This window comes from Pleurodeles waltl, chromosome 6, assembly GCF_031143425.1.
Source record: "Pleurodeles waltl isolate 20211129_DDA chromosome 6, aPleWal1.hap1.20221129, whole genome shotgun sequence".
In the NCBI taxonomy this organism is placed as follows: domain Eukaryota; kingdom Metazoa; phylum Chordata; class Amphibia; order Caudata; family Salamandridae; genus Pleurodeles; species Pleurodeles waltl.
In genome coordinates, this window is record NC_090445.1 from 441,680,223 (window position 1) to 441,703,425 (window position 23,203).

General features: G+C 45.7%; 1 protein-coding gene across 1 annotated transcript in view; it reads right to left on the reverse strand.

Moving 5' to 3' along the window:
- DSTYK (dual serine/threonine and tyrosine protein kinase) overlaps positions 1-23,203 on the reverse strand; it is a 327,446-nt gene that overhangs the window by 126,468 nt on the left and 177,775 nt on the right. The window contains exon 4 of the mRNA XM_069238535.1: positions 21,990-22,222. Within this exon, the coding sequence (XP_069094636.1) occupies positions 21,990-22,222 (233 nt within the window). The remainder of the gene's footprint in view (positions 1-21,989; positions 22,223-23,203) is intronic.

The window sequence follows — 23,203 nt, forward strand, 5'->3', positions numbered from 1 at the left end:
TTTTATGGGGTAAGTCTCCCCCCCACTGGTGATAAGTGTTGGGGTTTTGTGACATTGAAGTCACTGTTTGGTTTGATTTGTCTTAAGCGTTTGGAATTTTACCCTTCCTCTTGGGAATTGTCCACCTCTGTATGAGCCACGAAACCCTCCTCTCTGGTATTGTCCCTGATAGGTAGGTCTGGTTTGCGAGGTGGAAGGCTCTGGTGTTTGCATTCGAAACCCCCCTCTAAATTGTGGCTTTCTAAATGTGCCTCTGCTCTGTGGGGAGTAGAGCGCGCCCATGGCTTTGGCCGTGTCCTTCTTTAATTTTTCAATTGCAGTGTCCACTTCCGTCCCAAACAATTGTTCCTGGTTAAAAGACATGTTTAACATAGCTTGTTGGATTTCTGGTTTAAAGCCCGAGCTTCGTAACCATGCATGCCTGCGAATGGTTACCGCAGTGTTGACTGTTCGTGCTGCTGTGTCTGCCGAGTCTAATGAGGACCTTATTTGGTTGTTGGATATTGGTTGTCCTTCTTCCACAAACTGTTGGGCACGTTTTTGGTGTTCTTTGGGCAAGTGCTGTATAATGTGTTGCATCTCGTCCCAGTGTGCCCTGTCGTAGCGAGCCAGCAGGGCTTGTGAGTTTGCGATCCACCATTGATTGGCTGCCTGTGCTGCCACACGTTTGCCCGCTGCATCAAACTTCCTACTCTCCTTGTCAGGCAATGGTGCGTCTCCTGATGATTGAGAGTTTGCCCTCTTTCTTGCTGCTCCTACAACCACTGAGTCTGGTGTAAGCTGCTGTGTTATAAACACAGGGTCCGTTGGGGGAGGTTTGTATTTTTTTCTCCACCCTAGGCGTAATAGCCCTTCCTTTAACTGGGTCTTGGAAGACCGGTTTTGCGTGCTTGAGCATGCCCGGGAGCATTGGCAGACTCTGGTATGAAGTGTGGGTGGATGCCAAGGTGTTGAATAGGAAATCATCCTCTATTGGCTCAGAATGCATTGCTACATTGTGGAATGTAGCTGCCCCTGATAGTACCTGCGTATATGCAGTACTGTCCTCTGGAGGTGACGGCCTTGTTGGGTAACAATCTGGGCTGTTGTCTGATACTGGAGCATCATATAAGTCACATGCATCCGGATCATCCTGTGTCATTCCTGTATGAGTAGGTGACTGCATTGGAGGTGTTGTTACCGGGGACAGCTGTGGTGAGTGTAGTGGAGAAGGTTGTGGCGAAAACCTTGGTGGTGGGGTTTTATCTCTTGCCACCTTTGCCTTTGGCTGCATTTCTGACTCATGAAATGCCAGCTTTCTTTTTGTTTTAATTGGAGGAAGTATTTTATTTTTCCAGTTTTTTTCTGGAAATGCAACCTCCTTTGGATATGGTCTGGTTCCCCCATACTTATTTCCTGCTCAAATCTGTGTTCATGTATTTGGCTGGAAAGTCCTTGCTCTTCTGTGTAAGAGCTTCTTTTCGGCTCCGAAGCTGTTATTTTCGGTACCGATGCTTCCGATAAAGTCTTTTTCGGTTCCGACGTTACTTATCTCACCTTGGGTGAGTCGAACTCTCGGTGTCGAGATCGTTCGGTGCCTGAACCTCGACTGGAGTCGGATGTCTTTGGCTTTTTTCGGTGCCGATGTTTGGTCACCCTCTTTTCGATGGGTTAAGCCATGGCCTGCTGGCGGTGGCATCCCCTTGGCCTTAACGATCTTTGTGAGAGTCTTGGACGGAGCAGTTTTACTCACTGTTTTCTGCATCGTCGTGGGTCGCTCACTTTCGGATTCGTCTGAGTCCGTCCCCTGGATGGAAATTCTTTCCTCCTCTTCGACGTCGAGTTGTTCTCTCGGTGTCGACGCCATTTGTAGTCTTCTGGCTCTTCGATCCCGTAGGGTCTTTTTAGATCGAAACGCCCGACAGGCCTCACAAGTATCCTCCCTGTGTTCTGGTGATAGACACAGATTACAGACCAAGTGTTGGTCTGTATAAGGATACTTCGAGTGGCACTTCGGACAGAAGCGGAAGGGGGTCCGGTCCATTAGTTTCGTCGATGGATGCGGTCGGGCCGACCAGGCCCCGCTGAAGAGCGGAAGCCCCGAAGGGCCGCCGGAGCGCTTCTACTATCGGTGTCGATACGCTAACACTAAACCGGTACCGAGCACGAACAATACCGTCGAATTTTCGATATTTAGCTAACTTTCCCGATTCGCAATACGGAGCGAAGAGGAACACGTCCGAACCCGATGGCGGAAAGAAAAACAACTTGTAACACTCCAAGCCCAACACTAGATGGCAGGATAATGCACAGCATGTGTATCTGCAGCTACACATGCCATTGAACATATACATTTTTTTTTTTTTTTTAAAGCGGGAGCTGTTGGGTCATTTGTAGTGGTCCTTAAAGATGTATGTCTCCAGCTTTTTTCCTTTAACTGTAGGAAAGTCTGTTCTGATCTGAAGTCTATAGGGTTGCTGTTCCAGACCCAGGAACTTGACTGGAGAAGACTTGCCTTTGTTTTTTTCCTTTGCACAATATTTTGTTTCAAGTCCCATGATATTCAAGCGCTTAGCCAGGCATTGTCCCTCAGACACAGCTAGTTTGTTTGCCAGGTAAGATGGGGTTTTGCTCTGATGACCTTTTAAGTGATGCAACTGGTCTTGAAGACAAACTGGGCTGGATGAGAGAGCTATTTTAGGTCTTAACTTTGAGGGTGATGTAAAATATAGTACACGTTTGGGGAGCTGTGCAGTTGTGTGTAGGAAATAGACTGCTCCATATTTAAAGGAGTGACAACTTTAGGGAGAAAAGCTGCCCTGGTTTTCAGCACCACTTTGTCAGCAAAGAAAGAAGTAAAGGGAGGTTTAACACTAAGGGCCTGAAGCTCACTCACACGCCTAGCAGAAATAATAGCTATCAAGAAAACTGTCTTAAGGACTAATTATCTTAACGGACAAGAATGCATGGGTTCAAACGTGAACCCATTAAAAAAGTCAAAACCAGATTTAAATCCCACTGAGGCATAAGAAACGGAGTGGGAGGAAATGTATCTGTTAAACCTTTCAAGAACCTAACAACGATGGGTGATTTAAACAAGGAAGGTTGATCCGGAAGGCAAAGAAAGACTGACAGTGCCGACAAATAGCCTTTGACAGTCACAACTGCACAACCCCTTTGTGCTAAAGCTAACGCAAACAACAGAACATCAGACAGATGGGCCCTCAATTTGGGATAAATTTGTTTCTCTCCACACCAAGCCACACATTTTTCCCACCTGCCAGCATAAACAGTCTCAGTGGAGTGTCGCCTAGCCGATAAAATAACATCCACTACCTATTGTGGGAGAGAGAAAGAACTCAGATTGTCCCATTCTATCTCCAGGCATGAAGGTGCAGGCTCTGGAGGTGAGGGTGTAGAACCTGCCCTTGCAACTGCGAGAGAAGATCTGCCCTGAGAGGAAAAGCAGAGTGAGAGTTGGAGAAAGTCCGTGTACCACACACTTATTGGCCAATCCGGAGCTATTAAAATGACTTGAGCTCGATCTTGGCGAATCTTCCTCAGAACCCGAGGAAACAAGGGTATGGGAGGGAAAAGTATAAAGCAACTGGTCGCACCAAGACATCTGAAACGCGTCCCCCAAGGCTCCTTGCTCTGGATACTGGAGGCTGCAGAACGATGGGCAGTGTGCGTTCTCCCGAGTGGCAAACAGTTCTATCTGCGGAGAACCCCACATCTTAAAGATGTGAAGGACCAGATCCGGATGGACACACCACTCGTGATCGGCCGAGAAATGCAGACAGACTGTCCGCACGTACGTTCAGAACTCCGGCCAGATGATTCGCTACCAAGCAAACTCGATGGTCCTGAGCCCCGGACCAGAGCCGCAGAGCCTCTCTGCAGAGAAGGTACGACCCCACTCCTCCCTGCTTGTTTATATACCACATCGCGGTAGTGTTGTCCGTCAAGACTTGAACTCACTGACCGCAAAGGGACGGGAGGAAGGCCTTGAGAGACAGACGTGTCGCCCGCAATTCTAACAGATGATATGAAAAGTCAGTCCCACTGGAGACCAAAGACCTTTGATCTCCAGGTCTCCCAGATGAACTCCCCACCCTAGAGTGGAAGCATCCGTTATGACCGTGGCCATTGGGGGGGGGGGGGGGGGGAAAGCAGTGAAAACAGCCCTCCTTGGGAAAGGTTGCCATCCACAGCCCACCATCGTAGATCCGCTGCAGCGTCTCTGGAGATCGATATCAACTCCGAGATCCCCTTTGTGTTGAAACCACTGCCTGCAGAGGCACCATTGGAGAGCCCTCATGTGCCAATGTGCATGAGTGACCAACAGAATGCAAGAATTGAACAGACCGAGCAGGCGCAGGACCTTGAGGACTGGAACAACCGCTCCATTTTAAAACATTGAAATCAACGCCTGAATGTCCTGAATCCGCTGAGGTGGAGGATAGGCATGATTCAATTTTGTATCCAGTACTGCCCCTGTGAACAGGAGGCGCTGAGAGGGCTCCAGGTGAGACTTGTGCACGTTTATCGAAAAGCCCAGACTGAACAACAACTGAGTTGTCATCTGCAAGTGATGCAGCACGAGCTCTGGAGGCTTGGCTTTGATCAACCAATCGTCCAGGTAAGGGAATACCGATATTCCCTTCCTTCTGAGACTTGCTGCAACCACCGCCATCACCTTCGTGAAGGCTCGAGATGCTGAAGTAAGACCAAATAGAAGGACTGCATACTGGTAGTGGTGAGACCCCACCACAAACAGGAGATACTTCCTGTGCGACTTGAGAATAAGGATATGAAAGTAAGCATCCTGCAAGTCGACAGACACCATCCAATCCTCTTTGTTCAATGCCAGAAGTACCTGCGCTAGAGTCAGCACCTTGAATTTCTCCTGTTTGAGGAACCAATTCAAAATCCTCAGATCCAGGATAGGTCTCAATCGACCATCCTTCTTGGGGATCAGGAAATATCTTGAATAACAACCCTGACCACTTTCCTGCTCTGGAACCAACTCCACTGCATCTTTTAATAACAGGATTTGAACCTCCTGTTGCAAAAACAGGATATGGGCTTCTGAAGAAAACGAGGGACGGGGAGTGATGGAAGGGGAGGGGAGGACTCCTGAAAAGGAAGAGCATATCCTTTCCGCACAATATTTAGAACCCAGGAGTCTGATGTGGTTAACTCCCACTTGCGGAGAAAAAGACGTAACCTTCCCCCTACAGGAGTAGTGTGGCTCAAAACGGGCAGAAAACTAGGGCTGCTTCCCTTGTTGCTGTCCCCCAGAGGAAGAGGATGATGCAGGGTGCTGCTGAGTGTCCCCTCTTGTCCGAATCCTCCCACGCCCTCTAAAGGATCTATATGGGAGGCTGGCAGGCTGTTGGACTGCGGACTGGGGTCTCCCACGGTAAACAGCTCCACACCCAAACCCCCTGAACCTCCGAAAGGACCTGAAAGGGGTAGTATTGGAAGCCTGCAGACCCAAAGACTTCTCTGTGGCCCTACTGTTCTTAAAGCGCTCTAAGGCAGAGTCAGCTTTGGCTCCAAACAGCTTCTCTCCATCGAAAGGCAGGTCCAATAGAGTGGTCTGGACATCCGTAGAAAAGCCAGAGGACCTCAACCACGCATGCCTCCTGGTAGCAATTGAGGTACCCATCGCCCTGGCCACTGAGTCTGTAGAATCCATACCAGACTGGATAATCTGCTTAGCCACAGCTTGAGCGTCTGACAGGAGCTCTCCAAATTGTCCTTGCATTTCCTACGGTAAGTTTGGAACCATAGCTTTAGTCGAGTCCATCAGGGTGTGGACATATCTCGATATCAGAAGAAGGATGCAGGACCTCGGTCAAAATATTCGTTTTAACCTCAGCAGCCGGCAACGGAAGATCCAAGACATTCGCCACCTTCCTGACCACAGAATGGAAAGAGGCCGCTTCCTCTGTAAACTCCCTTGGAGATGAAAGATCCCACTCCGGGGAAGTGTCTAGCCCACTTGCTGAGTCTATACCCTGATATTCCCCCAAGGGCTCAGCAATCTCTCCTTCTTCAGGTAGCTGTCTTTGATACTCCTGTTCCTCTAAAAGCCTCAGTGCTTTTCTGCGTGACCTCAACCTGGCCTCCAACCTCGGCGTCGACAGAGTTAGCCGACGTCAATGAAACCGGCTTCAAGACTGATAGACGCGGACCAGGAGAAGAAGGAGACACACTACAATCCAATCTGGATCCATCCGGTGCCGGAGCTGATCCCATTGGCACCGTGGACACCTGAGGCTCCGTCATCGGCGTCAACTGATAAGACGAAGTCATCGGCGCCGCAGGGCTATAAGGCGATGTCATCGGCGCCGTAGGCCTTTGAGGCGAAGTCATCGGCCTCAGCCGGGTAAAAAGGACATGAACGGCACTGCCTTATAAGGGGCCGGGGAGCCCAATGTAAATGGCAAAGGACACGTGGGACCAGCTGGTGCACCAGCAGGGGCCATAGCATTAAACATGTTAAACATGGCATTTAAAAATGCCGCCGGATCCGCTCCCGGAGCTGGGAAGGCAGGATACCGCTGATCTTCATGTGGCGATTGCGCCAGCTGGGCATCAGAATCCTGCCCACCAGGCGAAAAGCTAGGACTATCTTGAGACACAACCACCTCGAAGACCGATGGCACCGGAGAAGCCTGAGGGCTCTGAGGCTGTGGATTCACCATAGGACTAACCTCCCACGTCGCACAGTGCCGTTTAGATGGACCTGGACCTTGATCGGCTTCGAGCTGAACGACGCCGAAAGTCGTGTCTGCGCTGCTTCTTATGTTTCTTCGAAGAAGTGTGAGAAGACGATCTATGATGACTTCTGTCAGTTTTAAAAAATTAGCAGGTTTGGTAGGTTTTCCTGGGTGCCGGCTGAGGTAGAGGCCAAAATCCACAGCTAGGCACTTTGCAAAAACCACATTGAATTTCAATGTAAAAATGTGATGTGTCCATGATGCCTTTCCTGTCGCTAGCATTAGGCCTACCCACGCAAGTGAGGTACCATTTTTTAATCGGGAGACTTGGGGGAACACAGAATAACAAAACAAGTGTTAGTGCCCCTTGTCTTTCTCTACATTGTTTCCTTCCAAATGTAAGACGGTGTGTAAAAAAGACATCTATTTGAGAAATGCCCTGTAATTCACATGCTAGTATGGGCACCCCAGAATTCAGCGATGTGCAAATAACCACTCATTCTCATCATCTTATCTTGTGCCCATTTTGGAAATACAAAGGTTTTCTTGATACCTACTTTTCACTCTTTATATTTCAGCAAATGAGTTGCTGTATACTCTGTACAGAATGAAAACCCATTGCAAGGTGCAGCTCATTTATTGGCTCTGGGTACCTAGGGTTCTTGATGAACCTACAAGCCCTATATATCCCTGCAATTAGAAGAGCCCAGCAGACGTAATGGTATATTGCTTTCAAAAATCTGACATCGCAGGAAAAAGTTACAGAGTAAAACGTGGAGAAAAATTGCTGTTTTTTTCACCTCAATTTCAATATTTCGTTATTTCAGCTGTTATTTTCTGTAGGAAACCCTTGTAGGATCTACACAAATCACCCCTTGCTGAATTCAGACTTTTGTCTACTTTTCAGAAATGTTTAGCTTTCTGGGATTCAGCATTGGTTTCACACTCATTTCTGTCACTAACTGGAAGGAGGCTGAAAGCACAAAAAAATAGTAAAAATGGGGTATGTCCCAGTAAAATGCCAAAATTGTGGTTTTCTGATTCAAGTTTGCCTGTGCCTGAAAGCTGGGAAGATGGTGATTTTAGCACCGCAAACCCTTTGTGGATGCCATTTTCAGGGAAAAAAAAAAAAAAAAACAAGCCTTCTTCTGCAGCCCCTTTTCCCCATTTTTTTTTTTTTAAAGAAAAAAAAACAAAACGATTTTTGTGCTGTATTTTGGCTAATTTCTTGGTCTCCTTCAGGGGAACCCACAAACTCTGGGCACTCCTAGAATCCCTAGGATGTTGGAAAAAAGGACGCAAATTTGGTGTGGATAGCTTATGTGGACAAAAATTTATGAGGGCCTAAGCGCGAACTGCCCCAAATAGCCAAAAAAAGGCTCTGCACAGGAGGGGAAAAGGCCTGGCAGCGAAGGAGTTAAAACAGTGAGTGTATATCTAAAGAAGAGGAGACAAAAAGATGGCCCACTGCTCAGCTTTTGATTTTTTGGAAGTTGAGCATGGATTTAAGTGTTGACTTAAATCTTACTAATTTACCATCCAAGTATTTTGCAGGTTCAGGCCCGCAATAATGGCTTGCCTGCATGTTCGAGCTCTTTCAAGGTATTAAACTCTGGCCAAAATAATCGCCTGCATGCTTCTAATAACACAGGACACAGGCATATTACATGTAGTGCAGTACTGCTTCTATTACCTCTGGCAAAGCCTACAGAAAACAACAGATGGTTTACAAGACTGAGAATGGCATCATGACTAGTATTAGTCAAACTATCACTCCAATCAGCCCTTCACAATTCAAGCATAGCTCATCTCAGCATTCTGCAAATTCCATCAGATCAACCACTCTGGCCCTGACAGATTTCAAATGACTCCATATAAAGGCCTATTTACAAAACACTGCCAAGCCCACAAGGCCATCTTCCAGAGTTACCCAAATACTTTGTTCAAAATTCTGAGTACTAGCTCAGGACGGAGAAAAGAACATGTTTTTAGTATAATTTAATGTTCAATTAAATATGAATGTTGATTTATATTAGTTTAAAGCCCCCACACCACATATTGTATCAGCTGTAAACTTTCCAGGGCCTTAGTAGGCCGAGAAGTGATACCTTTACATGTTGTACACTGCACATGTTCGTCAAGCTTAAACTCTTTTATATTTGGTAAAGAGAAGCACAATTGTGTGGGAGGAATTAAGCTAGTATTGTGTATATGAATGATATCTTCCCTTCAAAGCTGTCCTGAGCCTCCTTGCGGAGAAAATCCTGACACTTACCCATAAAGATACGTTTTCCCAAAAAATAACTAGTTTCTGTCACATGGTCGTCTACACTGATTTGTATTGAGAAAACTCTGTATCTATGAACTTACATTTTTTATTTTTTTAAGTGTATAACTCCAACTACACCAAAGCATTGATCAGCTGAAATGACAATTCCTACCTTTTCAACTGACATCAGTTAGTTCACATGGCCACAAAACATCCCCATCAGATGTGGAGTCCTCCAAGACTGCATACTGTCGTTTGCCATTTTCAATTTCTACATGGAGTTGCACAGTGCTCTACTACCAGATAACACATTGTTGGACCGGACAGCCTTAGTGCGCTCACCACCAAACGATTTGCCTGCCTCCCTCCAAAATCCTGCTTACTGGCAAAGTTGGATTTACTATTACTATTTTAGAAATGCCCCTTTCGAAAGTGGGCATTTCTCTGCACTTACTGCCATCTGTGTCTTACAGCCTGTCTCCAATCCACTTCTGGTCTGTGCTGGTAGATAGCTCCCCTTGTGCTTTACACCCAGATAGCCATAACCACAGGACACCCAGTCACATCTGCATTCATCTGCATACTGAATGGGTCTTCCTGGACAGTAACGGTGGAGGGACTCTCTTACACTTCAAAGGCCAGTGGCCTGCCCTCACACGAAGGACTGATAACTCCCTACAGGGATCCTGGCAGACACATCTGGGCTGAAAGGGGAACTTGTGCACTTCAAAACCACTCTTTGAAGCTTCCCCCACTTCAAAGGCCCTTTTGGTTTTATATATTGGGACTCTGATCCAGACACATTGGACCTACACCTGGACTCCGTTAGAGGGACTGCCTGGCTGCCTAAAGGACTCATCTGGACTGCTTTGCTGAGAAGGACTGCTGCCCTGCTTGGTGCCCTACTGCCTGCTGGCCTCCGACTGCCTTTCCCAGAGGTGCCCTCCAATGTCTGGGTTGAGCTTGCCTCCTTTCTGAATTCTCAGGGCCACAGACTTCACCCGGAAAAGAAAATCCCTGCTGTGTCGGAAAATCGATGCATTGCCTACAGAAATCAAAGCAGCGCCTGCATCGCTGTGGAAAAATCAACGCATCCCCTACCAGATCAACGCAGTGCCTACTCCTAACAGCTCGTCAAGGATTTTCATTGCATTGTCCCCAGAGCGTCAAAATATCCCCTCATCGCAGTGAGTAACCAAGGCTGAGCTCCTGGAAATTGGCGCATCACCTTGCAGCAAGGATCAGTGCCTCACCGGAAAATCTGATGCAACGCCTTATTTTTCAACGCATCTCCTCCTCTGCGGCGGTCGTTTTTTTTTATGCATCCAGGTACTGTGTGTTACAAGGATACAACCACTGATTCTTAAGGATTGAGACTCATTTAAACCTTTTTAAAAAGTGATATCTTGACTTGTGCATATTGAATTTGTTGTTTTGATCTCATTTTATTCAGATAAATATATATTTTTCCAAACTGGTGTGGAGTGCTTTTTGTGGCGTTTTCACTGTGTTATTGTATGCATTGATGAACAAATACTTTACACATTGTCTTCTAAGTGAAGCCTGCCTGCTCTGTGCCAAGCAGAGGCTGAGCACAGGATAATTTGGATTGTGTTGTGACTTACCCTGACTAGGATTGTGGTCCCTACTTGGACAAGGGTGTATACCTCTACCAACTATAGACTCAATTTCTAACAAGCATCACGATTCACATCCAAAGCTTCAAACACTGCTTGCACACCATCCAGACCTGGCTGTCCAGTGCCTACCTGAAGCTTTATCCAAAGAAGACAGAATTCCGTTTACCAAGAACAACAAACTAGAAGAAAACCTGGCTCAAAGATATGAAAACCTGTTGAACAATAGAAACACTGATGGCCCTCAGCGTATGAGTTCGCCTCCATTGGGGGCTATATATTAGCAACACAGTAAAGATGTAATGCAGCTATGTTACTTTGTGACTGATGCAGTACAGGGCCACCATAGGAGTGGCAACCATGAGAGAGCACTCAGGCGGTCAGAAACAAAGAATATTTTCAATCTTGATAGCAAAATAGGGCGAGACGCTCTCACGACCCGCCTGGCAGGCAGCGTGATGTCTCACTCCCTGATGAGAGTTAAGTCCGTACACGGCTTCGGCACAGCGTCTTCAAGTCCCCCCAAGCCACCGTGCAGGTTAGCAGAATACACCCAGTGACTAAAGGCAGCAGTCGCTGGGTGGTGTGAGGATCCCTTGGTCTGTGTTTTTGCGCTTCGCTGTGCAGAATGTTTCAAAAAAGAAAAAACCAACACTCCAAAAGTGGCATTTTGAGAGAGACAATTTAAAATCTGACTTCCCTATGAGTTGTGATTTTAAATTGTGAGTCCAGGGGCACCTAACTCCATATTTATATCTCTTCCTATCTGGGAGTTATAATTAAAAGGTGTATTAAGGCAAGCCCAATACTATTCTATGGGAGAGATGTGCCTTGCAATAGTGAACAACTGATTTACCAGTTTTTCACTTACATTAGCATGTTAAACTTAAAAAGTACATGCACAAACTTTTATATACACTTCACCCTGCCCTTTGGGCTCACTGGGGCCTACCTTAGGGATGACTTACATGCAATAAAAGGGAAGGTTTGGGCCTGACAAATGAGTACATTTGCCAGGTCAAAATGGCAGTTTAAAACTGCACAAACACAGGCCCTGTAGTGACAGGCCTGAGGCATGTTTGAGAGGCTACTGTAGTGTGTGGCACACTCAGTGCTGCAGCCCCACTAGTAGCATTTAATTTACAGGCCCAGGGCACATATAGTGCACTTTACTAGAGACTTGCAAGTACATGAAATAAGCCAACTGTGGAGAAGCCAATGTTACCATATTTTAGAGGACAAAGCACCTGCGCTGTAGCACTGGTCAGCAGTCGTAAAGTGCACAGATCCATAAAGGCCAGTAAAAATAGATAATCAGAGGGCAAGAAGTTAGGGGAGACCACGCCAAGAATGCCAGGTCTAACATGTGTACCCAGCTAAAAGTGGAGCTACTCAACCCATTGAAAGTTCTCTTCATTACGACGGAAGAACCTGGATAGACCATTAGCATTAGTGTGGACTGTTCCAGGACGGTGCTCCACCGTAAAGTCCATTCCCCGAACGGAGATGGACCACCTTAAAAGTTTTGAAATCCTACCCCTCATCTGCACTAACCACCTGTGGTCAGTCTGAACCCGGAAGTGAGTGCCAAACAGGTATGGCCTTAGCTTCTTCAGTGCCCAGACCACAGCAAAGGTTTCCCTTTCAATTGCGCTCTACCTCTGTTCCCTGAGAAGTAACCTCCTACTGATGAAGGCTACAGGTTGATCCAGGCCCTCTTCATTTAGCTGTGAGAGCACAGCCCCTATATCATGCTCAGGGGTATGTGTCTAGACAATACATTTCTTTGAGAAGTCTGGGGCCTTGAGCATGTGTGCTGTGCACATGGCTCCTTGAGGATGTTGAAGGCTTTCTGGCAGGCCTCTGTCCAGATCACCTGAAGTGGCTGCTTTCTGGAAGTCAGCTCTTTCAAGGGGGCAACAATGATGCCATATCCTTTGATAAATCTCCTGTCACAGCTGGTAAGGCCCAGGAGGCTCTCATCTCAGTCTGGGTCTTGGGGGTTTCCAAGCCAGAATGGTGTCAATCTTGGGTTGCAAGGGCTGCACCTTGCCACCCCCTACTTCTATTCCCAAATGGACCACAGAACCCTGCCCTATCCGGCACTTACTGGCCTTGATAGTCAGGCCTGCCCTTTGTAGAAACAACAAGTGATGGACGGAATGCTGAACATTGTCAAACATTCACCCCCAGTACAGTGATCTGGGCCTAAATCCATCGTTTTTTTGCTGCCCATGCCATTCCAGTTTGGACCCAGCCATATGCAAATCAGTCTTGACCCTGTTCCCCATGGGAACAGTCCAGCCCGAACTGCTAGGCCAGGTCTTCCCTGGACTGGAAACAAGCATCCTGGGACCGGTTTCGGGGTTTCACCCCTCATCAGCCAGGCTAGCTTAAATCCAGTGGCATGGGAAGCACAGGACCCACGTCTGGGCATACCCTTCCCACTTAGGGCGACAAATGCAAAAACAACAAGTGATGGACGGAATGCTGAACATTGTCAAACATTCACCCCCAGTACAGTGATCTGGGCCTAAATCCATCGTTTTTTTGCTGCCCATGCCATTCCAGTTTGGACCCAGCCATATGCAAATCAGTCTTGACCCTGTTCCCCATGGGAACAGTCCAGCCCGAACTGCTAGGCCAGGTCTTCCCTGGACTGGAAACAAGCATCCTGGGACCGGTTTCGGGGTTTCACCCCTCATCAGCCAGGCTAGCTTAAATCCAGTGGCATGGGAAGCACGGGACCCACGTCTGGGCATACCCTTCCCACTTAGGGCGACAAATGCAAAAACAAGTGATGGACGGAATGCTGAACATTGTCAAACATTCACCCCCAGTACAGTGATCTGGGCCTAAATCCATCGTTTTTTTGCTGCCCATGCCATTCCAGTTTGGACCCAGCCATATGCAAACCAGTCTTGACCCTGTTCCCCATGGGAACAGTCCAGCCCGAACTGCTAGGCCAGGTCTTCCCTGGACTGGAAACAAGCATCCTGGGACCGGTTTTGGGGTTTCATGACTGGGGGTGAGTGTTTGACAATGTTCAGCATTCCGTCCATCACTTGTTGTTTCTGCCCTTTGTAGAGCCTGAAGCACTTTCTACAGGTGACCCAGGTGGTCTCTCCAGCTGGAACTGAAGACTGCAATGTCATCCAGATAGGCAGCACTGAAGCTCTCCAGTCCAGTTAGGAGCTGGTTTTCCAACCTCTGAAAGGTGGCAGGGGCATTCTTTAACCTGAAGGGCATGACCCAGAACTGGTAGTGCCCCTCTGGGGCAGAGAATGCCGACCAATCTGCCAGTACCCAGATGTTAAGTCAAACCGTGCAGCCCCAAGCTGATCTATGAGCTCTGAGGATGGGGTGTGCATTGGTCACGGTGACTGCTGTTAGAAATGGGATCTCTAGTTGGCAGTGACTTGCACCCTATCCAAGTAGGGGCCCTTACTCAAGTCAGGGTAAGGGAATCACGCAGCCAAGATAAGCCTCGCTGACCCCCTTGGTAGCATGGCTCGAGCGGTCAGGCTTACCTCAGAGGCAACGTGTAAAGTATTTGTACACACCCATATACAGTAACAGTGAAAACACCACAAAAGTAATCCACACCAGTTAAACATAGCCAATCTTTATCTGAGTAAAACAAGACCAAAACAACAAAAGCCAGCACACACAAGTAAAGACAAGACTTTAAGAAAATATGTAGTATGGTGCTTAGAAACACAATAGCTTCAACTGGGGCTTTCCGCACAGCTTGATGGAGTTGCTTCTAACAGTCTAGCACCACCCATGAGGGAGCGCAGGCCGGCTACAGAGATGTATAGACCCCGATTACAATACTTTGGAAAACAATAAGAAAACAAAGACGTTGCATGGCGTCGGGGGGGGGGGTGAGGCGTCCCTAGAGCCGGTGCGACATTGGTTCCTTATTGCTAGGCAGGTGAGGTGTCAGTTCCTTACGGTTTCAGGGTAGGTGATGCTGTGTTGGCAGGGAGGTGTTGGTTCCTTACAATAAGGCGGAGGCGATGAATCCAGCAGGTCGAGACACGAGGTGTCGACTTGGCAGTGCCACGATCACACCACGGGACCACAGGTGCTGCAGCGGCAGAGTCCGGTGCTACGATGTCAGTGACACGGCACACTGGACTCGTGCTGTGGCAAGACTTAGGAGGCGTTACAGGGGTGTCGGGCCTACGGTGTAGGATGCCGTTGTTGCACTCAGCGGGGACCACTGCTCTGGTGCAGATAGTGCAGCTGGTTCCGCAGTCATTCTAGAAAATCGATGTACTTGTTTCTTCCTTGTTGCACCAGAAATCACTCCCAAGGACCCAGGAACTGGATTTGGCGCCACTTGGCAAGTCACGACTCTCAGCAAGAGAGCCCAGGCACTGGCAGGTTAAGTCTTTGATGGCCCTGTGACTTCTTAACAGGAGGCAAGCTCAGTTCAAGCCCAAGGAGATCCTTGGAATCAGAATGTAGAAAGCAAAGTCCAGCCCTTTCACTCCCAGGACAGAAGCAGCCAACAGCAGGCCTGCACAACAAAGCAACAGGCAGAGTGGAAGTCCGTCCTACAGCATCCAGCTCTTACTCCTGGCAAAATGTCCCCAGTACAGTAGTTTTCTATATGGTGTCAAAAGTCCAGTACTTATACCCATTTCTGTCTTTGAAGTAGGCAAACTCCAAAAATAAGAGAGTGCACACGACCCTGCCTTTCCCTGCCCTATCCGCAGGCACACTCCAGGGGATGGGAGACTATTTTATGTGAAGACAGGCACAGCCCTATTCAGGTTCAAGTGTCCGCTCCTCCCACCACTCTAGCTCAAGAAGAGACATCAGTCTGGTGATGGGCCATCAGGATATGCAGGGCATACCTCAGCTTTTGTGTGTCACTGTCTAGAGAGAGTGCACAAACAGCCCAATCCTGACCCAGACGTGTATTCAGCAGACAGGCAGAGGCACAGAATGGTTAAGCAAGAAAATCCCCACTTTCTAAAAAGTGGCCTTTTCAAACTGAGTTCAGAGACCCCAAATAGGCTCACAATGGGAAATTATACTTAAGATATTTCAAAGCAATCCTAATGTTACCCTATAGGAGAGACAGGCCTTGCAATAGTGAAAACCAAAATGATCAGTATTTCATTACCAGGACATGTAAAACACAATATTACATGTCCTACCTTTTAAATACCCTGTAGCCTGCCCCGAGGTGTACCTTGGGCCTAACTATGGGGTAACTTACTGGTAAAAAAAGGGAAGGTTTGGGCCTGGCAAGTGGGTGCACTTGCCAGGTCGACATGGCAGTTTAAAACTGCACACACAGACCCGAACTGTTTGCAGTCAAATTCTCTGATAGACATGAATGTTACATGCTCACTACAATCGGTGATAAGAGAACTCCCCTGTTACAGTTTGTCATCAGTTGGCCAAAGCTCTCAAGCCCACTTGATTACAACAAGTACATTGGTGGAGTGGATAAAAATGACCAGGTTCTTCAGCCGTACAACATGGGTTGTAAAACTTGACCTTGGTATTAGAATCTGTTTACCCACTTCATCTAGATGGCAACATAAAATGCCTATTTTGTTTATGGTCAGACCACTACAGGAAGATCCATGTCCTTCCTTGACTTTCAGCTGAATGTCACTATAAGTCTTACTGCTACAGAGGCAGCAACCTCCACTTCATATGCTTTAGACAACATGGCAAGGCTGCAGGATAGACACTTTGTTGACCTCATTCCTGCAACACTAGAAAGAGTCGACTACTTCGTTGATGTCTGTTCTGAGCAAGGAAAGAGGCAGGAGAGTTGCTGTTACTGTCCCCAGTGCCCATCTCAGCCCACCCTATGATTTCCTACTTACATTATACTGTACCATACAAAAGTGAAGCAATTAAGTCAGGTGGAGCTTCCGTAACATACCTTTCGAAGGCTATGCATGAATACATACCTTCTGTGGGCCAGTACTTGACTAGACAAGCAGCAGTAAAATTTTCCTCCACTTGAGGAAATCATAGACTTGCTTATGGCCTGCTTGACACATTTATTCACCGTCTGTCAGAAATTGGTAGCTGTTCTGTTCGCCCTCTGACAAGTGGAGTAGAGTCACCACACAAAATAACGGAACATAAGTCACGCTGTCATGCAGTACCCTGTATGGCAAAAACATCAACTCTTTAGTAGTTTTTAAAGTACTCTTTTGGGAACTAAGGCAGTTTTCCCCATCATGTTTGCATTGGTTTCGAAGGTAGATATGCTCACTCAGTTTGAGGAATGTTGGCCTGGAAAGGCAGTCTCAGTCACCCACAACTTTCATCCACAAACTGGAAGGAGTTGGATTTAAAAAAGTGTGTGTGCTAAACCTGCATGAAAGACATGTCTTTCTGAGCCTCATGTGGCTCTCGTGGAAACCATAAATAAAGGTTTACTATGCACACATTTGGTAATGCTCAGAGTGTCAACGAAGGTGGACACTCGGCAAGTAGTAAAAAAAAAAAAAAAATGCATGAGAACTTTTGGGGTTCCATTGACCTTGGTTTCATCTATTCCAAGCACTAGACACACAGCCACACAAAAGAGGCAGAGTCTATATTGACACAACTGGGGGTAACGCTGGGTGGTAGGACTTTTGTGGAATTCTGTGGATTCCAGAACTTTCCATCACAGAAATGTGAGGAAAATGCGAGACTTCAGACAAAGGTTGAGGTTTGCAGGGCATTATGCATGGGAATACGCTGAGGGATACACACGTGTCACCACCCTGGAATTTCCTGGGTGTTTACTTTGGTATGTTTCCTATGACTGGTGGCAGAGCACCGGCCCAAATACCGCAGCTACCCCCATCGCCGATATCTCAATGCAGCCTTTTGCGTTTTTTGTGTGGTAGTCTCTCGGCCTACCCTACAAGGGCGGTTCAGTTCTTATCGAGAGACATATGGGAAATCAGGGTGGTAGGGAAACATGTGGCTCTTTGCTGACTTAAGTACTTTCTGTCACAGGAATGTGAGCAAAATGTATGCTTTAGTCAAAGTTTGACGTTAAAGGCTTCGGAGTAAAATTAACTGGAGAGAGTCACACAACTCACACCTCCCTGGAATCCCCTGTTTGTCTAGTTTTAAAAAATGTGCAGGTTTGCTAGGTTTCCCCAGGTGCTGGCTGAGCTAGGGCCCAAAATCCATAGCTACCCACAGGTGAAAAAGGATCAGTTTTCAGTAGAAATGTGTGATCAGTCCAGGTTGCTTTTGGGGGACTTTCCTGACCCTGGTACCAGGCCTTCTCACCCCAGTGAGGTAGCATTTTTATCAGGAGACTTGGGAGAGTGCTGAGTGGTAGGACATTAGAGGCTTCCTGCACATTCCAGAAGTTTTCCTCACAGAAATGTGAGGAAAATGTGTGTTTTAGTAAAATCTCACGATTTGCAAAGGCTTAGGGATAAGGAAACATGGTGAAAGCCACACAAGTCAGTCCACCCTGGATTCCCCTAGGTGTCTAGTTTAAAAAAAATAGCATGTGTGATAGGTGACCCTAGGTGTCGACAGGGCTACAGCCAAAATTCCACAGCTACTCACACTACAAAAAAGGGTCCGTTTTCAGGGGAAAAAGGTAATGTGTTCATATTGAGTTTTGGGCAGTTTCAGGTCACAGGCACTAGGGACAACCCTCACAAGTGAGATTTCAGTTTTATCAGAAGAAATGCTCGAACATCGAATAGTGGAACATTTGTTATTAACAACTGGATTTTGATGCATTTGTTCCTTCCAAAAGTAAGTCAGTGTGTAAGAAAGAAGACATGTTGAAAAATGTCCTCTCACTATCACTTACTAGAATAGTTGCCCACAAATTCAGAAATGTACAAATAACCACTCCCCCTAAACTCCACATCTGAACCGAATTTCAGAAATACATACGTTTCCTTGATACCAATTTTTCATTTTACATATTTCATCATATGAATTTGTCTATACTTGGTATACAATTAAAAAAACATTGTAAGCTACAGCGCAGTTGTTGGCTCTGGGTACCTCGGGTTCTTAGATAACCTACAAACCCTTCACATCCACCGCAATCAGAAGGGTCTAGTAGACATAACAGTATACTTCTTTTGTAAATCAGTGTCATGACAAAAAATTACAGATGAAAATATCGTAACAAATGGCTGTTTTTTCCTATACTTTTTTAATATTTATTTCGGCAGTTAGTTTCTTTGGAAAAACTTTGAGGGATGTAAATGTGGTGTGGACAGAACGACGACAGGAGTAACATGTTCAACGTGTGGTTCAATGGCGTGCCCAAAAGTGTCAGAAAGGGCTTTGGGGACTCACAGATTTCCTAAACAAGGCCATAGTGTTCTCTTCATTTTACCCATATTTTCAGGAATGTTCTGTGTATACTATCCTTTACGCCGCCTTAAATTAGGACACGCTCACTGTCAACTTGCGCTTGGTAGAAGCCAAGTGGGTTCCTCAGCGTTTCACTATGGCTCTTTTTGTTAAGGCAAATCGCAGTGAGCAAAAGAGTAGCTGTGTCCCCTTAGGTCCACACTGCCAGTTATACTTCGCAGAATAAACTGCGGGGTCACTGGGATGGATACTCCTAGGACCTATGACAGTTTGGGACAGCCTGAAACGGTCTCAAAGAAGGTATTCTCCTGGTCCCATATCTCAGGCAAAAGGGGAGGTGGCACTCCCCATTTTCAGTAGTCCGATTCTACTGTAATAGACCCTGTGTAACATCTTCAGTTGGATATGCTGTAACTTGGCTTACCTGCTACTTCACATAGGTGGATAAGTGTGGCTTCCCAGTCTACATCGTCCATACTTCCTGTTCCAGTTCCCGATGAGTCCCAAGATGCTACATTATTCGATCTAGTGTTAATATAGGCCCTGAACAGAAGTAGCATTATTTCTTGGGAAGCTGCCTGCATTCTGGAGAAAATCGTTCACCAGGCAGTCGTCTAGGTAGGTTAGGACATATAGACAACGACGGAGGAAAAACAGTGCACAACTGATAATATGCTGGGCAGAGACCACAAGAAAAGTGGGAATAACATGGTGGAAGGGAACTCTTTCAGCAAACAAACCTCTGTGTGATATTCTTGATAAGGAGTTGAAGCACACATTACTGATCTATGGACCAAACTGAGATTAAATCAGATTTATTTTGAGAATGTAAATTGTAAGAAAGTTTTCGCACACAGTTGAAAATGCATTGCATTAATAAATGAAATACAAAGCAAATATCACATGATTTTACAGAAAATTATTTACACGTTATACTATTATAAGTAATCCCCTTTAAAAAGATATTGCACATGCAAAGCGAATAAAAACCATAATACATCAAAAAGGCTAAAAACAATAAGGATAATTAAGAAAAACAGATTTCTCTTATGCCAGGTCAGCTGCACCTCAAAGTATTACACAGCAAACTTCCTAACATTCCACTTAGCACAGAAAGAATGCTTTCCATTGATAAGATGAAGATACAATGAAAAGATGAGCTGAAAAGATAACCTTTAAAAAATAGGGTGTTTGTATACTTCAGACACACAATTCTATTAAAATGAATCGTCTAGTGAACACAGTTTGAAGGACAGGAAAAAAGAAACACCAATACTGTGGCTGAGTTTTTGTTCAAGCTGCAGTGTAACTGACCACCTGTAAGATAATATTCCTATGTTTTATGATATAGACCTAGTTGATGTTTTGGTCTGATGCTACTTAGGTATGATTGATACAGTAAAAGGATTTGTATTTCAAAATACACCTGAATTAATTAACTGATAATCAACTGGTTCACGAATCTGGGGTCTACCCACTTCCAAAAAGCTACAATTACCTGCAGATTCCTGTTGGACTTAATGGAGTAAGGGGATCCAGTCTGATGGATCCAATCTGACGCCTGGGGAATATTCAAAAGGTGAGGAATCTGCAGGTAGAAGTCTCAGAATATTGTATTTGTATATATCTATATATGGTTACTAACGTTACCAGTGATAGGACAATCTATATAACCTTACAATATGGTACAGAGCCCGATGTTTAAGACCACGCTCAAACCCATAATAGAAGCGACTCAGGCTGTCAGACTTGTGTTAAGTTAAAGCCCAAATTCCATGCATACACAACAAAACTGAGTCAACTGTGAGAGAAAACATGTTAAGAGAGGCCTCAACCACAAACATGAGCTGCACAAAATTTGTGACGACGGCTTGTGAAGTGAGATAGTTCCTGTAACTTTTCATCAGGCTATCCTATGGAAATATTTGTCATATGCACCAGGATTAGAATCTGAAACCCATGCTGGTAAACGTGTCCTCTGTCTGCACTCTTGTATGAAGGATGGGGGAAGGAAGAGAAGCAAAATTATCATGGTTCCTGGCCTCCAAGATTTTATAAAAAGAACTGCACAGAAGTCAAAATGCCACACCTTAGCATCAACAATATAAAAAGGTTGGTACACTGCTGCAAATTTGCTTTTACTAACGGGAAAACCGTTAATACTCACACACACAAGACATTTAACTCTGTAAAGGTGGCTTCTGTTCACAAGTTGCTTACTTTAGTGGCAAATGGACATCATCTGGGACCATTCACAATTTGAGCAACACCTTATTAACTTCAGGAAATGTAGGTGAAAGGGAGGGATTTGCTCTCTGATGTAGTGTTAGCCAGAGCCCAGCAACCTTGAGATCATCCAGCAGCAAAATAAGAGAAGACACACAAAAAGCTACTTCAGAGATGATGGCACCTTACGATGTACAAGAAGCATGGAGGCATGCCTGGTACAGTACCATGAAGCAGTCTTCTGATAATTATTTAATTCCTTGGCAAGTGCAGTACTCAAAGATGTATGCAGGGAATCCTCACATGCAAACTGGGGCCTTAAGCCTGGGATGTACCCTTCTAATCTTCACTAGTCAGTTAGATACAAATTCCAAAGGCTCCTGGAGAACTTCATCTTGCACAGGTGATAGTAAAGAAACGTCTGTAACCTCTCACCCCTTCATGACCTTTGTGAAGATAACTGAAGTGCCAATATTGTCAATGGGCGAGATGAAATTATGGCTCAAGAATTGCCACCAATTCCCTAGTTACAAGATAACACATAAACAAGAGAGCATAAATTGTATATAAAACCAAGCTGAAAGTAAAATCCTCCTTCAGACAGAGTCTGAATGGAAGTGCTGGCATAGCGTGCGCACTTGTTGAATACAGGAGCCAGCAGAACTGACGAACCCAGTACCACAAACTAAAGGTTTTGAAAGATTTATATACAGTATGGTCCAGAAGCTACTAGCGCTTTGGTTGGAGAGCTAACGTGCAAAAACAAACTAACAGAATGGTTAAGAAGTGAATATTCCAGAGATTGGACACTACCTGTTTGAGATGGTTGCTGGTGACTGAGGAAGAGGACTCCTGCTGAGACCTCTCGAGGCTCTGCAGGCACCTCTGCAGAGTCCCAACGCAGCTCTCGCGCAGGGAGTCAACTGAGCTGATGAGCTTGTTGGCAACAGCCAGGTTCAATCTGGTGATGATGAGCTCCTGGATCTCCTGGATGCAGCATTTGATGTCTCTTGTGCAGACTGGTTCACCACTCTGGAGGATGAGATCTGCAAGCAAGTAAGCAGACCTTAAAAGCGTCTAGGAGAACAAATGACAGGTTAGAACATACAACTAAGTGTCTGACAAGGGTAGCTAATTGCACTGTCCCCTTATATTGGTTATCTTCCAGTGGCTGACAATATGGCCTCTCTAGACTTCAGTTAGCATGAAGGAGTGCCTCAAAAAGTATAATCCAATACACACATTCAAGAAGCCATAACAAAACAGCCATTATGCTGAAGCTATTCATCACTGAAGAAGCCTTAATGGTCAAAGGAGACCAGTTTAGGCAAAGAAAGAAATGGAGTACAATGTTGCAGCAGGCTATACAAAAACTCAAAGTTCAAATAAAAAGTGCAGGCATAGGATTGAAAACTACTCTGAGCAAAGAGCAGATAAATAATGTGATACTATTGATCAACAGAATTTACAGTCTTAAACATAAGCCTTCCTTATCCATTTTTATTTTTCAACCAAAGATTATTCACCCAATACCACTTCTTACACCCGTTGTGATTTATACCGAAGTCTCCATAGCAGGGGAACACAGGCCACATTACATTGCTTAAGTGAAAGTCAGAACTTTAAAAACCCAACATGTATCTTCAACCTCCAGTGCCCAGTTTCCGAGTTCAGTCTACTAAAAAGGAAGCAATACCCTGCCAACCTCAGAGAGATGTGGTTGTATGCTGTTGCCATACAACACAAACAAGATACCCAAAATGCCAAATAGTAATGGTAGTCTGCCCTCAGCAACTTATTCCAGCAGGACACCTTGGAGTGAAATTTTGGATAGCACAGCAATAAATGTTGCTTTCTTATCTATCTCCAGTTATGTTCTATTCTTCTTTCAACCAAAATAATTTTCTGCAAGGTCTTTTGCGGCACACATGACATTGATTCTGCATGACATCACTGTACAATAAGGAGTGCTTATGGTGCAAAATCTTGACTTCTAAAGTGCATCAGTCATCTAGTGCATAGAGTTT